This window comes from Enoplosus armatus, chromosome 17, assembly GCF_043641665.1.
Source record: "Enoplosus armatus isolate fEnoArm2 chromosome 17, fEnoArm2.hap1, whole genome shotgun sequence".
Taxonomy (NCBI): Eukaryota; Metazoa; Chordata; class Actinopteri; order Centrarchiformes; family Enoplosidae; genus Enoplosus; species Enoplosus armatus.
The window spans coordinates 11,791,435-11,810,583 of NC_092196.1; the positions used below are offsets into that span (position 1 = coordinate 11,791,435).

Sequence of the window (19,149 nt, forward strand, 5' to 3'; positions counted from 1 at the left end):
GAACACAACCATGGTCAACCAGCTATCCTGCGGTGCTGAGTCGTGAAACCGTCAAGTATTTAATGGGAAGAATAACAGTTTCCTTTGGGAGAGCGAAAAGCCACAAGTCAAATTTACTTTTTGGGACATGAAATGTGAGCAGAACTGGGTTGGTTGTGGTGGATGGAGTTTGCAATAGTAACCAGGGTATCAAACAGCAAATGGCTTTTGGTCTGACCAACAGTAGACAAAAGTGTGCTTCTTTCTATCGCTTGCCTCAACAATGTCTTTCTTACCTACCGATTACTAAATCATCTTGTAAAATCATGAACATACCTCCATTTTTACATCTGGCTGCTTCTTCCCAGAGTTGCTGTCATCATCTTCTTCTTTTACTTCAGGTTTGACTTCAGTGCCGCTCATGTCCGGCAGGGCCTGCTGAGAGCTCAGCTCAGCTACAGAGGCTGGGGTGGGCACTCTGTTATCTATACTCGCTGCTGCCTGGGACAACTTTAAGGAGAGGAGGAAGAGACATTCTGATCACAACGTTGATCATTTAGAAATCAAATAATACTGGCAAATTAAGGATCAAGGAAGGACTGTCAGTGATCCTCTCTGAACAAAATCTTGACATATAATCTCCCTTTAATATTCCTTTTAAAATTGTTTAGTCAAAAGACCTGTCAGCTTTAACTGGAGCTGCCAAAGCAGTGAGCAAAACAAGAGTTATAGTGACTTTTCAGTAAGAAGTAATATCTCACCGGTGTGCTGGGGTGCTGTGCCTGCACTGAGGTGGGCTGCTGCATCTGGCTGGGGGGTTCTGTCTGGGGCTGCATGGGTGTGAGAGGCTGGGAGGGGTCAGGGGTTGTGCCCAGAACTGAGGGGGGGCCAGGAAGGCTACTGGGTACGTGGGTTGGGGTGGAGGAGGGCCCACCCGTGGAGGCGGGGGTGGAGGGCTGCGGTGGAACCTGGGCCTGTGCAGAAGCATGGTGCTGCTGCAGCTGCTGCTGCTGCTGCTGCTGCTGAGGCTGCAGGCTGGCAGAGGCATTAGGTGGAGGGGTGGCACGCCGGGTGGGCTGGGCTCCAGGGCCACATGGCAGCTGGGAGCCAAGGGATCCCAGTGCATTCAGAGGGAGGTTAGAGTTCTGCGGCTGCTGAAACAAAGAGGGATGCAAAGTTAAGCATACAAGTACACACCATTCATATAGCAGCCCACATGGTGACAATCGTAAGGCCGCGTTCAGACAGAAAAATGCTAGGAGCACTGATAACGCTAAGAGCGTACAAAATGTCTCTCAGCACATCACAAGTCTTACCTGTGTGACAGCAGCCTGCGTTATGGGCTGGCCCAAGCCTACATTCACACTCATTGCTCCACCTGCACCTGCAGTGAACTGGCCCTGTGGCAGGAACTGGCCCTGGTTGGCTGGCTGAGCTACCATGTTATTAGCATGACTACCCATCATTCCTTGAGTCTGAGGCATCCTTGACGGGGACATGCCCATCTGTAAAGGAGAAGAGAGATGAAATAGACAAAATCATTATGGCAGCAGGCCTGTATTATTCAATGCTTGCCAAGTAAAATAAAGTGAATGGAATGCAGCATACATGCATGCTACTACTACAATAGTCTTCTAAAAGGGCCTGTGGTGTAACAGCTGTGCTGAATCAAATACAGCATGGCCTGAGGCTCTGCTATGGATTCATTACAGATTACTCGACAGCCAGGCGGCTAGTTCATAAATGGATTTGGACCTGTACCAACCACAGGCAGCACAACCCCATTTTGATGCTTTAGTGTCAAAATGGTAACAGACTAAGAAACGAGCAATCAGGCAAAAACTGTGGGCATTTAACAGTCAAGAGGAGTGAAAAAGTGAAGGAAAGAGCCAAAATATGGAGCAACAACTGAACTTGGGACAAAACAAACACAAAATTGAAAAATGGTTCCAAGAAGAACAAGTTTAAGAGGGAAACTGACATCCTCAGAAAAAACGAAAAGTGAGAGGAGAGAAAAAAAATAAAGCTGAGAAACAGAGGAGAAAGATCTAACCGCTGGGACGGAGCTCATGTTCATCTGCTGTGGATGGTTCATGGGGGAGGGAGCGCGTGCTCCCATGGGTGCCTGAGACATCTGCGCATTCTGCATTGCCATTGGGTTAAACTGATTGATTCCTGTGGGAAAAGATACACACACAATTATACACCTGTTTATTATACTTGGGAGTTGTTATAATTCAATATTCCATGTCCTGCTGGGCGGGCAGAGGCACTGAACCAGCTCACTTCAAACATCACAGCTCTGACAAATGCATTTAACTTTAACTGGTTAAACAATCATGTGTGCTCGAGAAACTAAAACTCACTTCACTGTTGAAATGCTTACCAATTTTCTATATAACATTTAAACTTCAATTTATTAGCAAACTTAAGAACTAGGAAGGTTAGCCAAAAAAAATATGGAGCCAGTTTCCCTGGAAAACGACTGCTAAGAAAGCAAAGTACGAACACATACCTTGGGGCACCTGCATACGGTTCATTATCTGATTTGGCATGTTGGGCATAGGCACAGGTCCATCTGAGAGAAGACAGGATATAGCAGTGTTCATTTATAAGTTAATATCCATTACCAAAATATTTTGTACTCGTGTCAGAGAAATGGAGAATAGTTAGAAGAAGCTAATATTCAAAACCCTTAAGTGTCTTTCGCCTTTTGTATTAAGATATTATAGTGTAGAGAGTTTGGCTACTAACTGGGAGGTCGGACGGCCTGTCCTGGGCCCATGGCGTTGGGCTGAGCCATACCAGGTTGCTGAGGCCCAGGTGTGCCCACCATGCCAGGCTGTTTCTGGAGCCGTGAGCGCCTCTTCTCCTCCAGTTCTTTCTGGATTTTGTAGATTTTCTCGGCCAGGAAGTGGTAATACTCATCCTAGTGAGTGGACGATAAGAAACAAAAGGCAGACAAGATATTTTTAGAAGAATAACAAGTGTGTTTCTTGGTATCTGGTTCTGGTTAAAATTATCTGCACTCATAGTGAGATTAAAGGCTTAGGATTAAAAGACATTAAGCAAAGATGACTGTCACTCAGGTCGTAATGATGTGATAATAAAAATCTGTAGTGTGAATTATATTAGTTACCCTGCTGTTAGCTGACTCGTACATGTCACCCTCAACCTTGCGTGCATATGCCACCAGGTTCTCCATTCGCCGGTCCTTCAGTGCTGCAGGGTCTGGGGTGGGGAATATGGCTTGTACACTGAAGAGAGACAGCAGAAAAGTTATATTCTGTTTTCATATGACAGAACTCGAGTACTAGTAATACATCGGTTTCATTGTTGGACTTACAGTTTGTGCACCAGGTGGGTGCGCAGGTCCTGAGTGACGTGTTCATGCCAGGCCTTCCTTACCCCTGTAGCAGAGAGAGGGGTGGCAGTGGGCAGGTTTCCCATGCCACCCGCTACTGATCCATCTGGCATCAACTGACTATAGGACACAGAGAGAAAGAAACTATTACAGTTACAGTTCAAAATAATGATTTGTAATTTACATTTTGATAAAATATTTTTGTCCTCCATGATATTTAAAAAGAACCACGGGACAGAGAACAGATTGAGATCATGGATGATTATTTACCAACAAAAGATTCACTGAATGGTGATTTGGTTGACAAGAAGACCAAATGAGAAACCACAGGACTCATTATCCTAAGTAACCCCCAGTCTGTGAATTAAATGCCAGCTACATCACATGAAATCATGTCATCATTTACAAGATGACAATGATTGTAGAAGCATACATTTCCTGGGAAGGACGATAAAAATAGTGGGTGCCTTGGCAGCAAAAGGCCTTGTGTGACATATTAAGGATGAGAATGCTCACTTGTTGAGTGTGGATGGTAGAGAGTCGGAGTGCATGCCAGCCTGGTCTGAAGAGGGGACACCCATGCCTCCTGCCATCTGGTTCATCTGATTAGTGCCTGATAAACACACACAGTCATTTACAAGGGTTTACAAGAAAAAGGCTTAGCAACAGACTTATAGTATTGTTATCACTTGTACATAATCCTCTAAAATGGAAGTGCAGTCCTATCTATCCCGTACCTAGTGGGTTCATATTTCGCAGCTGCTGGTGCTGGGGGCTTTGCTGAGTGGGACCCTGGCCCTGAGCAGGGGACTGGTTCCCGTACGGCAGGCCAAGGGCAGCATAGGCCCTCTGCATGGAGCTGGGGTCGATGTGCGTGGCAGCACTGTTGATGGCTGTGGCACTGGGCTGGCCAGGCCCCACTGTACTGATGGCGTTCTGCAAGCCAGCACCGGGGGAACTTAGCATGGCTGGAGGGAAAAGATGAGGAAATTAATAAGTGGTTTGGTCATATTAAATAAAGCATTTAATTAAAACCCTGTGATAATTGAGGAGTAAGTTCTGCTTCAAGTGTTTCTGTGTGCTTTCTCTCTTCTAAACATCAAAACATATATGAATATGAATGAATAAATCATGAAACACAAATAATTAATATCAGTTTACTCATCACTATAAAACATCTTTTTAAACCTGAAACATCATTAAATAAAACTGTGTAAAGAAAAAAATCTCTATGCAAACGACTTGCGCAGGCCTCCATCTAAAATCCCTGCACTGCTCCCTGCTGTGTTGATTGCTGACAGGGAGCACGCTGCCTCTGTGGGGGATTTAAATCTGTCATAGGGCCTTTTAACCAATCAGAGAGCATGCTGTCCCAAGACCCTGCCCCCACTAATAGCAGAGCTACGGAGCCCCTCCCCTGGGTGTAACATTACAGGCCCAGCCTTTCTAGAGGAATCCTCTCACTGTTCCTGTGCTCACAGCCAGCCAGCACAGAGCTGTGGCAGGGAGACACAACCTGCAGGTGGCACCACTTTATACCACACACACTGTCCTAACGCTTGCTGCTGAGTGACAACTGCCCTGTTGAACAGCTTACAAGGTATCGAAGAATGTTTTTGGTTTTTTTCAAAATGACCAGAGCCAGATGACGGATATATTAGCACCCATCAGGAACTTTTAACTTAACCCATATGCATTTTACATGGATTTACAAATGTATTACAGAGAAGGGGAGCTGCTGGAGATACTCACGTTGCTGGTTTCTCTTGTCACTAGCATTCTTCAAAGGCAGGCAGACCGGACAGTCGTGCCGCGTACAGTTCTTCCAGTGGGAGATGATCTGTCTGGATGATGCACAGTGGGCCACTGGGGAGAAATGAAAGGGAAACAGAGACACAGGAGTGGTGACAATTAATTCAGCACTACGTGACATTTTAAAAGTTAAGTATTTTAAAAAGACTATGAAAAACACATTGAATTAATACACCGCTTCTATAAACACGAGCAAAATTTGTGTTTATAGAAGTGAAGAAACATATAGTATAAATACAGCAAATGCTCAACTGCTACAGTGCAATGTGCAAATAGATATGTAAAAGCAATTGTACATGTTGTAAAACCATAAATGGAACCTTGCATTTACTGTAAGTGTATAAACAGTATAAATAATCAAAGTTCAAAGTTCATCAGCCTTGGGTGACCTCCTTACTACCCACAGCTGTCAGAGGGAAGCTGCCAGGGTAGACCAGGAAATAGAGTACAACCATCATGACAGCTGTTCTAAAAAAGATTAAATTCATGTTTGCTGATGTTGTCAGTCACTGGGGCATTTGGAGCTTAGCGAGTCAAAGGGGTAGAGTAGCTCTATTTGAGCAATAAAACACATGCATGCACAACAGCTTACTGCTTTACAATGTGCAAAACAATTCAACTTTAGCATCTTAAATAGTGGTTAAACATAGTCAAGAAAGTTACATTTTTGTCAATGCTGTATTATCATAATAACTCCTTTTGCATTGTATCCGTCTTGTAGGTCAACAACTAAGCAATTTGGTTGTTTAGTTTTATATAGGGATGCAAATTTCAGCCAACTCCCTTAACCGGTCAGCCACATACAGATCAATAATCAATTTTGCTATGGACAATATCGGCGAGCAATTAGCTGAAGGCGACAGGAGCTTTTGGCAGTTTGGGTGAACTCAAAACTAGGTCATCAACACCTTTTACAGTGTTGTTTCTGAGGCATGTAAAGGTAATGGCACTGTGCCCACATCACAGGCTCTGATTACAGTTGCTCACAACACACATGGAGCAGTTAACCCATCTGTATAGAAATTCTAACTTGGTAAATTTAATGATCAGATTCTTGTTTGAGTCTTAGTGATTATTAGACTAAACACTAACCCGCAACATCACAGTCACATAAAAGTCCAGATGAAGGGTAATTAGTTAGCACATTAATATACCCATTTAACACCTTGTGGTCACAGGTGAACACACTGTAACAGGACGTAGAAATGTAATATTTGGATTCAAGCTAGATTTTTGATCCAGTGCTCTGAAAACATTTCACTTTTACTCACCCTGGCAGGACTTGCCAGCCTGGCAATGGGTCATGTGGTTGAGGACGTTCTTCATGGTGCGGCAGTGGGGCAGGGTGCAGGCCCTCACCTCCCCGTTGGCCTGCTCCCGCCGCTGGCACTTGTGTGCGTGGAGCAACAGGACCAGCTGCTGCTGAATGAGTTTGCGCTTCTCTGGGTCGGCCGTTGGGCCCGCCGACACACCACCAGCCCCAGGGACCATGCCTACCTGCTGCTGCATCTGTGACTGCAAGAGTGCCAATACACATGCAGGTTAGGCACAGAAATGTCAGACATTCCTCATTTTAGACTTTCAGGTTTTAAGTAAAAACAAAAAGGAAACCAATAAATATAATGAATCAGAGATTCTCAATGTACAGCAAGGGATTAGATATGTGGGAAAAGAAAAGGAAGAAATTAAAATGAAGATATGGCACCAAAGAAGAAAGAGTAGGCAAAACAGGGGAAGTTAAAACTCAAGAATTAAAAGACAATGTGAAAGAAACCACTAAGAATGAGAGGGAATTGGTAAACTATACATAAAATCACATTTCCTGCCTGGATTAAGACCATTTCCTGTTCCTCAAACAGATTTGCATAGCACTGGACTCTGTTTACTTTGTGCCTCGAAAGAATCTCTCTGTACTCAACAGTTAATGTAAATGTTCAACAATGTCAGAGTGGACAGCCTTTAACAAATATGTTGCCCTTAATGCTATTTTCATTTTTGGTTTTGTTTTGTTTTTTCAAAGCAAGGGAGCAATGTACATAACGCTGTACACACTATCTTATCAGACAAGCTGAGTGTGTGGGCTGCATGAAGTTTAGGCCCGTCTGAGGGGTTAGGTAGACAGGGTTAGCATCTTGCCACACTTAGAATCCGCGAAAGTGAAAATCAGTAAACTTGTCTGTGAGTGTCTTTCCTTACTCTGATTATTGGTCATGATCAAATTGACTGTTTGTTGTTCTTGTCAGTTATGAATGAGCAAATTTGTAATATTAATGTAAAACTTAATTATGTTACAGTATTTCTTCTCAGATTATTTGCTTGTGCAAATCATTTTAGTTTGGTAGCAATTTATTTTAATCTCTGACAGGATGAAATTTACCACATGTAAAGGCTTACGCCTGTCAATACCACAAATGCGCTTCAGCCACGTTTATCAGTCCGCCGTCTCATTTAGATCTGACACAACAGGTACACATTTTTTTCCCCCAATACAGCTGTGTACAACGACCATGCTCACGCTTTACATGCACTTCAAGTCTATTTTCTTCCGAATTATGTGTATTGCACTTCTGAGTGCATGGCAGTACTGCGGCTGAACAGATCCAGCGTAGACACTGATGGAGATCTGCAACTGCTGCTGCCACTATGCGGCCAGTGTAGACAACGTTTGGGCAGAAACCATAGTAAACCTTTCGTACATAAGGATAACACAAGGATAATCTCCAAATTAAAATCTAAACTACTACTACCAAGTATTTACCCCAAGACCGGGTGGCAGTCTGTTTAAAATGTATGTGCAATGTGTTGGCTTTATTTCAAACACTTAACAAAGAAGAAAAGGAGACAAAGGGTCCTTTATGGCAGCATGTCAATGTTTCTTTGAGACTTCTATGACAACTCTCCTCATGAAAGCGCAAGGCAGAGAACGAAGCTAGTATGCATACTTCAATGGTTGCAGACTGTGTGCTCATGTCTGCAGAGGAGGAGGTGTAGCAACAGAAGCATAAAGCATTTCTAAGGAAGTGTATCCATTTCTAAGAAAAATTGTACAAATTTAGTTGAAAAAAATAACATGCACACTGTGAGTGGTGTATTGTATAGCAGCAGTATAATTACAGTGCCAATGCACATTGATATTGTGGATACAGATTAATGTAGAATATTCTTCCCCTAACTTACCTAAAACAAAAAGGTCCTGAGACAGATATGCACCTTTTTTTTTTAATTTAAGACCCAAGTGACACTCACCATGTTTGGCACACTCCCAGCTCCCTTCAGCTCACCAGGGAATTGGGGCAGGTTGTTGGAAAGGGCTGTCTTGTTATGGAGTTGTTGGGCATTGACCCCCGCTGCCCCCATCTGCTGCACCCCAGCTTGACCATACTGCTGGCCAAATGGAGCTCCTGACATCCCCATCTATAGTGAACAATCAGGACAGAGGGTGGTCAGAACATTTGCATATCATGCAGCATACCATCAGATGACCAATCTTTTACCTCTGTACTGAGAGTCTGTGTGAATGCATATGTAACAGTTGTTCTTTGAGAATGCACACACAGTGAGGTGGAGATCAGTGTGAGCTTCAATACATGTCAATCAAAATTAAATAAGTAGCACAACTCTATTCCCACATAATATGTTTCATTATTTATAAATGTTTTCGTCCATTATGCCTTCATCAGTGTCATCTGGTGCCTCAAGTTCACACAAAAGCAACAAATTGAGGGACTGTTGTCAAAAATGTGAAGAGCTTAAAACCACTCAATGTTAGCTCTAACGTCTCTTGAAACTTTAACTGGTTACTAAAAGTAAAATTCGCTACAAAAACCTGTAGAATAAAATAGTAATTGGCCTCCAAAAGGGAATAGTTAGCTTTCTTCTTAGATCCTCAGAAGCAATTCATTCCCATCTCTCTGATGGCCCTCGGCATGCATCTGTATGCTGCCTTTGCCTGCTTTTTTTCTCCACTGTGGCTAAAGCTGCAGCCTGCTTTGCTTCGCGGAGGTTCCCCATAGCCAGCAGTGCTCAGGCAGACAGAGCAAGCCCAGCCCAGCGGAGAGAGAGAAACGGGAGGAGACACACCGAGAGAAAGGCCAGCTTGCTCAACAGCTGAGAAGAGCACTGCGCTGCTGCCTGCCCCTCCCCCTCCGCTGCACAGAAACACACAGATGCTTGCCTGCTGCCTCCCTCCCATTCACACATGAGCCCAGCCTCATCCTCTTCTTACACACAGGTTCTCTCACTTGATGATCTGCACTTATTACGGAGGAGTGTCACCAGGCTAGAGGACAGTACTATTGTACAGGAAACCTCCAGTGTTTCCCCTCCTCTTGGCATGTCCTCTTCTGTTCCTCCCTCTCTACCATGCCTCCCCCACCCCAACAACACGCAAAATGAGTCCTCTAAGCATGATTTACAGCTCCATTATCAAAGGCCAAAGGCCCAGAGAGAGACTGCATATGCCAGAGAGAGCAGAAAAAGGAAACAGTTGTTAATACTAGCAAATAAAGACTTAAATGGTGGAAAAGAAAGCAAAGACAAAACCAGGAGCATCAACAAAAACATCTGAAACCAGAAAAGAATAAGGTTCTTACTCACCTGTGCATCATTTCCATCTTAGTGAAAGTTTTGTTGACAATTAATTGTCATACAAATAATTGCAATTTATGAATTAATTGTCTTTTTCTGTCCACTATTCCCATTTCCATTCCCACTATATAAGCCTCGTGGTCGCCACGAACAAATACAGGCTGGGGGGAAAAACAAGGGTTGAATCTCCTGATTCGCGCACACACTCTAAAATGGAAATTGCACTAAGGGCAACATATTTGAAGGCTGGAACCTTGTGCTCGACCCAGCTGATAGAACGCACCTAACTGGCATTATATTTGTTGCGTGATTTCTAACATTGGCCTAAAACGCGCTCTAGTCGTTATCAGGCGATACAGTGTGGTTAGCAGACTTTTAGATACAATGCTACTATGGAAAAAATAAACATTCTGCCCTACTGTGGACATGGCCTGGTTCTTATGAAGGTCATGTGGTGTGATCTTTTAGTTTCACTTTGTTCATTCTCATTATTATTGATTATAATTATAAGTAATAGAGGGCTTATTTGTCATAGACATGCAGTCTGTGCTGCATTATATTTTATAATACTATGTTATGTCACATGGCAGTTCATGTGTTTTTTGTGGTCAAACAGGTTTCATACAATGAAGTCTAAAAAGTAAAAAAGAAAAGTAAACACTACATTTAAATGTGTTTATAGCCCAAACTGTAAATTTGCAGGACCAAAAGAAATATTGTAAAATGTACAATGATTCCTTTCATTTTAGTGTATTAATTTGATTGTCCCATCCAAAGTGCTCTTAAACAAAACAGCAACCCTAATCAAACTGTGAAGCTACTATTCATCCTCAGGCTATAGTCAAAAACTTATACATTATACATCCCTAGTACTCATCTTGGCAAATATAAGCAGAGACAAAACATGTAACAGGAAGAAATTAATCATACAACTAATACTGAGAATCTGTGGCCTTCAAGCTAACAACAGATCACGCAGATGCTCAGGTAAGATAATTTATCTGCCATACCTGCAAATATGCATTTACATCGGAAAACTTAACAATCCTGCTGAAAAATAGTGACGGAAGAACGCATCACTCTCCCACATTTCGGCAGCATGTTTCTCTGATGGCAGCTATGCAAGGTAAATATGCCATGTGCCAGATTGTGTCATTTTAACTTACAACCACAGGTTGTTACAAACACATACACACTACTCACAACCAGGTTCAAATCTGTGTCTTCCTCTTTCCTCATCTCCTCCTCTCAAACACAACCCTGACGTCTCAATGTTTGCATTTGTTACAGTATTGTATATATATGTATGGAATAAAACAAAACAGACACAAAGAAATTGGTTTTTGCACCATAATGTAAAGAAATATATTCAGACATTAAGGTGTATATGTCTATATGGGAAAGGAGGGGGGAAGGGCTTGTTTCATGTGGTGACGTCTGTTGAAACAATCTTAGTGAGAGCTAGTGCGCTGGTTTAACCTTGGTTTCCTGTCAAACCGCAAAGCCCTGAGACCGTCAGACACAAGGGGAACATTGTCTCACAATGAGCACTTCAAAGTCTGTTTGCGTAAAGATATTCACATAGAAATACAACCAGCAGCACATAATGTGGAGTGTTTTTCATTCACAAACCAAAATAACAGCTTCACTGTGTAGTAGTACCATGACACAACTGCAGTTCTTGTTGCATTTGTGTTGTTTGCATTAGTTCTCAGATTAGCATCAGCATTGATCTGCTATGAAACTCTCTTTTGGGTCAAGTCAGACCCACAGACATTGATACACTTGACTACAGATTCAACCTCCTCAACTGGTTGTCTGCTTCCACCAGCAGACCAAAGAAGAACAAATGGTGACAGGGGGAGACAACCATTGACAAGCCAGCAATAGGAATAGGCAATAGAATTAATGAATTTCATATACTTATCTGGATAAAAAGATTGGATGAAAATGAGACTCTGGAATATGGTCCATAAGATACTTTGCTCGACAACACCACCTTACTACAATGCAGAATCAAAGCTATTTTCTTTCCACTCAAAGGGCACTCCTTTAGTAAAAGGACAGCCCAATTGCTCCAACGGGGTTGGTTAAGGTTGCTAAACTCACCACATGCTAATGTTTTTGTTTAAAAAGTCAGACAGATAGAAATAACGAGCTCTCCTACAGCTCTCCTACACTTGAAACATAAAGTGTTGGCAAATAAAAACAACTTTAAACCTATAGGATTGCTGTGGATAAACAAGGTAAAAAAACATTGCTTCATCATTTCTTTACTATTTAGACATTTGAGATCCAAACAGTTTAACCGTACGATGAAATCCGACTGTCTAACACGGAAAAATGAAAAATAAATGTACAACTGAATTCAGGGATAAGCACAAAGTAATTGGGGCCACTTATATCTGTTACTGGGGTTACTGTGAAAGACAAAACTGACAAATCTGGAAAGGTGAACATTTTATATATCTGCAAATGTAACATGACTACTGTACTTCTGAGGACAGTATAGTTAGTATTTTATGTGCTCACCAGATTATTATGATCTTCCGTGCTCTGTGCCCATCTTGTGCTTTGCTGAGCAAACAATTGGTAACTTGTGGGACTAATTAAGCTGAATTTTCAACTCACCTTATTCATGTTTCCAGCTTGCTGAGCATTCAATGCATTGTGTGCACCCAACTGTGGCCCTCCTTGGAGTGTCTCTGCCAGCACACTGCCTCCAGCACCGACTTGTGCCCCCTGCATTCCTTGGCCCTGGTACTGCATGCCAGGCCCAGGTCTTCCCCGGCCCGCCGGTCCCAGAGCCCCGTTCATCACTTGTCCTGTCTGGCCCATGACCCCATGACCCTGCCCACTGTTCAACATGGCCTGGTTGAAGCCCATGCCTGTGTTTCCACTTCCTTGTCCAGCAGCTGCACCTCCTTTCTGTGCCTGGGGAGACTGGTGATTCGGAGAGCCCTGCCCCAGTGGACTTTTACCAAGCACAGCCCCTAGCTGGCTTCCCACCATGCCTCCTTGTTGGGGGCTGGCAGAGTTGAGACCACCTCCCAAGATGGAGGAGCTTCCTGGTCGCAGGAGCTCAGACAGCTGCTTGTGTTTTGCAGCTGCATCAGGGACCATGGAGTTGAGACCAGGACCTCCACCTGGACCGCCATTAGAGGACATTCCCATTCCCAAGTCTCCATTGGGGATGAGCTCATCTGGAAGGTCATTTTCCAGGTCAAACAGAGACACAAGATCTAAAAAAGAGAGAAAGGGAAATAAGAATTAGCCACCATCACTGACTCAACCACTTTTATCAACAACAACAATACAAACTGTGGACCACCAAGCACAGAAAAACTAAGGAATTTGTTTCAAGAGAGAACCAAGGGAGGACCAATTACACAGACCTGAACCAACACTGGGCTTTAAGCTGAAGACCAACCATTTTTGCTCTTTTGCAAACTGAGGTACATAATGCAGAGAGCATCCAGTGATTCTCAAGGATTCAAGGCACCAATTAACCTTTTTTCCACTTTAACTGCCAAAATCTATTAAGTAATAGACAGCTAGAACACATACCCGTTTTAACTCTAATTCACTTTCTGATCAATCAGAGAAAACAACCTCACTGGGGAGCATACATGTTACCATGGTTACCAATCCTGCATAACTATACAGATCACTTTTACAGATTGCTTATTTGACATGTCCCGTGATCAGAAGAAGGATTCAGCAGTAGTTAAGCTTCTGAAATTATGTTTAACTGGATGAGACCATTATTAATATCCCACATCTTCTATCAAGAAATTCTGTGGTTGGTCTGCTATGCTTTCACACCAAACATACCAAAGTTTGTCTGAACCTAACCAAACATCTTGGGTGTGAAAGCACACCAAATCTTCCAAATGCACCAATTGTTTTCAACAGTTTAGTGGTGTATCGAACCATCTGTCAACTATAAAAATGTAACGGAATTTCATGGTTTGTGATGGTTCACGAGGAAACGAGATCTGACCAGTTGCTATATCCATAGAGATAATTAGTAAGCATATAGAGATAATTAGTAAGCATATGTTTGCATTTTAGGGGCTAAAAATGCCATAATGTAAATTACCTTGTCCTACAAGGGAATATCACCATAAAGTACATGTCACAACACGTTCCGAACTACTCATTTCACTGCAGAGTATTTAAGATGTCCTCTGTGAGGACAGAAAATCACATTTGGCATGAGTCAGTATTAGGGGTGCAATGTTACATGTATTTGTCCCGAACCCTTCAGTTTAATACGCCCTGTGACCCAAACAATTTCTGTCAAAATGGTCTACTCATGTCTTCTACTCGCACACAGAAATTCCAGACCTCGAGTTTTACCCAGAAAGTTGTGGCAGTGCACCAGTTGTTGTCTATCAGCTGTAGCATGCTAGTCAGCTTAGCCCAATTAGCCAGGTTAGTCAAGCTCATGTAGTGTTGCTTGTAGTATATGGGCGCATGTGCATGTACACTAAAGCAGATCAGTCCCTGTTGTAACTTTAAAGTAGCATTGGGGACAAGAAAAAAAGTGCAAAGCTCTGTATCTGAGAGCACTCTTGTGGCTGTGCAGAAAAAGTAAACAAACACTCAGCACACACAGAAAATACATAGAACATTAATGAAGGTTACAGTCCAAATCACAAGTCTATGTCAAGGTCCTTCACGTGAGGGTGCGACTGTGCCTGTGTATGTCAGCCAATAAAGATTTTACCAGCGCAACAGCCACACCCCCACTCACGCCTAGCTCAATGTCTGAAGATAAATCCAAATGGTTTATCGATGAAATATGGTGGCAATTAATGGGAGCTTAAATATTACAGCCACAGACTTTAAAATGGAATGCCTAAGCTTTAATGCATAAGATTAAAGCAGCAAGTCTCAGAGTTATAGCAAGAGACATGGACAGTGCATTGTTGAGAGCAAACACCTGTGTCTTATCTGATGCCTATTCAGCAACAGGATTGAGACCACACAAATTTAACAGGGAGAGGATACATTGGAGCCAAAAGGCTAGCTGAAGTAGAAAAGGTGCCTTTAGTATGGTGATTCTTTTTAAAAGGCTGAGAGTACGATTTGAATTTGCTCATTATACAGCAAGGACATGATGAACATATCCAGTAGCAAGCAATCACATGGCAAGTAGTGACAAGGGAAGCATCCGCTAACCAGAGATTCCCAACAATGGAGTCACACTATTCTCACCTGAAGAGGACATTGATGCTGATGCTTGTAATTCACCAAAAGCTTTTCAGCAGCCACATGTAAATCTTCAATTAGACACTTCAGTCTGGGAGATAATAACAGGATGTGCAGCAGGCTGTTGCTGCCTTACCGGAGTGAGAGAGAGTTAGAGTGAAGGTGGAAGGAGTAAGATGCTAACCCAAGTGAAGGTGAACAAAGTCCTGACTAAAGGGACATATTACATTTGTAATGGACCCGGCTAAACATGGGGAAATAAGTTAGTGTGCAGCCATTAAAAATCACACAATACAGGTGCACAGGTACAGGTCTTTGTCTTGTCAGACAACTTTGTGAGCATAAAATTGTGAGTAGCTTAATGCCTCGATGTAGGAATACAGGAATTCCGGTTTGCCATTTGACTTTTTGGCAGGACCACAGCAGGCCAGCCCTATAAACGCGAAAGTCTGTCCCCGACTGAGTGAGCGAGTGATGAAGTTACACCATTGGTTGGTCAAGAGCTTGAGTTTTTGGTTGCTGTTTTTCAATTGTTTTTGTTTAAAAGGGACACCTTAGAATAGTAAACAGTTCAATTCTGGATACGTTCCTTTTTCATCGCACTGGTAGTGCTGGTTTGTTTTCCACACATTTGATTGGTTGTACATTTGTAAAACTTTTAATATGGTGCTTCATAACAAGAGCTGTGATGACTTCAAGATGTGCAAAATTAGTGGCACACTACACTTGTAAAGCTGGGGCGGCAGTCATTTGCTGCACAATGTTTATGAAAACCACAGCCATTCAGACAAAATGACAAGTAAAAAAATGTGCAAGGCTACACGATGCAAGAGGGAGAAAAACTGTTTTTATTCAGCAAAGATTTGAATGAATGAAAGAGCTCACAGTCATGTTCCAGAGGATATGAGCATCTTGTGGATGTGAGAGATACGAAGGCTAACATCACAGGGAGGAAAAGGGCTGGACTGTTTGAGGTGGCTGACTGGTTGGCATCCAGTGCCACCCACCGTTCTATTCATCTCAAATCAGTAGTATTGTCTGCCATTGCTACATCATGCTGGTGAAAGGCAACATTTTAACACTTGACTGTATTTGAGAGTGTGCTAATACTAACATAGCGGAATAATGCTCACCCAGGGGTTGGTGATCATACAGACAGGCCAGAGAGAGGACGAGGAAACTCTGCTACATGATCAGCAGGGTTGGAGAGTGGCTGCCCATTTCTCACCTCTGGTGCTGACACACCCACTCAGCCATACAAACGAAAACAAGCCTGACACAGGCCTGGAGCTACAGGCGCAAACACCTACTGACATGACACTAGAGCACCATAAAAAACTGTCACATATTAACATAAACATCAAAGACAGGCTGCTAATCTGTGGCTGTGAGCGACAGCTCAATGTGCAGTGGGCTGGACGTGGCAAAGGGAGACATCTCTGCTATTGTCAGACTACCAATAATACGAAAGCTTTACCAATAACAGGACTCAGTAAGCCAAACACATTAGGGTATATTGTGATAATACTCCTTTGTAACACATCTACGGAAGCAAATAATTGCCATAATGAATTGAATCAACTGAAAACCTAATTCTGAAAGTTAAATAGCACTGAATTTATTGCACTGAAATATTTTACATTGAAATCTGAATTTATGTGGTCTGAATTCTCCTCTTTTAAAGTTTTTTTTAAAGAGTTCAAGATGTGAAATTCAGATCTGAACATCCAGGGTACGCAGGATAAGCCGCTGAGCTGTCTGTGAGAAAATGATAAATGAGATTAATGAAAAAACTTCTGTATTCACATTTTTTGTTCTATACACAGATTCATTTCCAATGCAACAAAACCACGTACATTTGTGCCAGTAACTGTGCATAAGAAAAAGGCACAGTGGGAGAGCAAGGCTGCACGCTACAGGTTCCTTACAGATCTGCCTCCTAATTTTCTGAGAATTAGGGATTTTTCAATTTAAGAAGAAAAACTGTGCTTATCCCCCCCATCTGCAGCCTGGCACTTAAAATCTTCTCAGTGTACTTAAAACCCTGAGCTGCATCCAGGACTTCAAAGAGAGCAGGTCTACAAGAGACACTGTGCAATGTCCTGCTGAATACATGTTTGTGTGTGTGTGTGTGTGTGTGTGTGTGTGTGTGTGTGTGTGTGTGTGTGTGTCAACTGAAACAGAAAGGGCTTCTGGCAGCAGAGGGGGGAGGAGTATCTCTGTTGGGCTGCTTTATTGCCCAGCAAAAGCTCCTGTCACCCCTCTGAGAAGAGCTACCTTGGCTGAAGACTAAGGACTGGACTACATAATACAGTCGCCCAGAGAAGACCAGACAGACCGAACAAAGAAACTTCACATCTCTCAGCTGATTGTATATGGCAGACAGATGTTTCCGATCTCCAATGCAATGCAAATTAAGCGACTGCCTCTGTCTTGATGTACTCTCTAGAAGATGAGAGTTAAGAGGTGCCGGTGGTGGTGCAATCCCATAACTGACTTCACTGACATAAACCCATGCTTTATCAATGCTTGGTGCTAGCGACTGCACAAAAAACACCAACAGTTATGTTCAGTACACAGCAAGTACGTACACATTTACACACAACTAGGATGTGCCAAGAAGGGTAATGTTGCTGGATGGACCCCAAACTGGACTGCTGATAGAGATAAAAGCAGTATTTTACTACTAGCTTTTAGGCAGAGTGAAAGTGGTGCCCAACTATTTTCACACCATTGTTTTCATCCTTTGTAATTGAAAAAAACGGTTTCAACGCACAGTATGTAATTTCTGCCGCTAGGGGACTCTCAATCAAAACAACAAAAGAAGTACTTTGAAGACGTCGTGAAGTAGCGTGTGAACATGGGAGTCATTGTCTTCATTGTTAAACAACCACCATTGCCGATGAAAATCTATATGACGTGACTCAGGCAGAAATCATGTTCAAAATATATTGTTAACATTTTTAGTCATGTCATGTTTAGTCACGTCATTTCATTCTAGGGATGAACGATTAGCAAAAAAAAAAAGTGCAATTGTGATATGAGTCACGATTTTAGTGGGAATTTTTGCATTTAATTTTCACTGAAAGAAAAATGTGAGAATATGATTTGTAGGCCAGGTAGGGCTGCACGATTATGGCCAAAATGATAATCACGTTTATTTTGATCAATTTTGAGATCACGATTATTCATTGACTTTAGGGACAAAATACGTTTATTGCACTCATGTTGTGTTACATTCCTGCTAATGTACAAAAATAAGACTGGTCTTTATTCATAGTGCATCTCCTGGAAGCAAAATATGAATAAAATTGTACAAAACGTTTTTACGGTGATGCGTTGCACAGCGTTGCAGTTATGGATGTCTGAGTTGACGCTGGACAAGGACGAGGATTCCGTGAGGCAACATTATTGACGTTATTCTTTTTGGCCTTCATGCATTCATCGTATTGCAGGTTGTGGTGTTTTGCACTCTTTCCATATGATTTGTTCTTGCTTAACATCACTTGCCCTAAATCCGAAATACTTCCAAACAACGGATGATGATTCATTTCAAGGGACTAGCTCTTCGTCTTCTGCTCCAGACATTTGACTTCTGTTTCGCCTGTCTGCTCTCTGTTGTATTTTACTCTTCTACTCTGGAGTGCAGCTGCAACATCCAGGACATTTTTGCACAGGCTGTTGCTGCAGAGCGTGCGCACAGCGGCATGACAGCTAACTTGTGAATTTACCATTAGATGAATTGACCAGCCGTACAGCTACTGTAGCTAACGCTATGTGGCATTCAACACACTCAGTTATTTTTAGTATGATTGTTTTGACCACAGATAAAACATTAAAAACTTAACACTGCTAACGTTATTTAGCAAATTCAATCGTGGTGTAGCGCTGTTATCCTTGGACAAAACGATCTAAAAGAACTGAGCGCGTTGAACGATATTGTATTGTAATTAGTTACCGTACGCATTAGCTTGGTGTGTTGCAAAATGGCATGCAATTAATGAAACAATAATGCTGTGTGGCATTAGAAATGCTGTATTACTGTTACCGAGTATAATTCTGTGACATTCTGTGTATTCCTTCCTTCTTCACTCACTCACGTATCATCTAGGGTTTCCCCAGAAGTTATAGCAACTAGAGGGGGTAAAGGGGATATGACGCCATTGACAGGCGCCCAAATTAAACGCACC

The 19,149-nt window shown here is 42.5% G+C and overlaps 1 protein-coding gene across 1 annotated transcript in view; it reads right to left on the minus strand.

The window, feature by feature from the left end:
* Positions 1-19,149, minus strand: part of crebbpb (CREB binding protein b) — a 31,500-nt gene that overhangs the window by 10,209 nt on the left and 2,142 nt on the right. The window contains exons 2-15 of the mRNA XM_070922418.1: positions 12,374-12,984; positions 8,402-8,569; positions 6,427-6,664; positions 5,096-5,209; positions 4,081-4,311; positions 3,860-3,956; positions 3,326-3,463; positions 3,119-3,236; positions 2,734-2,908; positions 2,495-2,557; positions 2,033-2,154; positions 1,296-1,484; positions 741-1,133; positions 316-489 (exon numbers count right to left, since the gene is read on the minus strand). Coding sequence (XP_070778519.1) covers positions 316-489; positions 741-1,133; positions 1,296-1,484; positions 2,033-2,154; positions 2,495-2,557; positions 2,734-2,908; positions 3,119-3,236; positions 3,326-3,463; positions 3,860-3,956; positions 4,081-4,311; positions 5,096-5,209; positions 6,427-6,664; positions 8,402-8,569; positions 12,374-12,984 — 2,831 coding nt within the window. The remainder of the gene's footprint in view (positions 1-315; positions 490-740; positions 1,134-1,295; positions 1,485-2,032; positions 2,155-2,494; positions 2,558-2,733; positions 2,909-3,118; positions 3,237-3,325; positions 3,464-3,859; positions 3,957-4,080; positions 4,312-5,095; positions 5,210-6,426; positions 6,665-8,401; positions 8,570-12,373; positions 12,985-19,149) is intronic.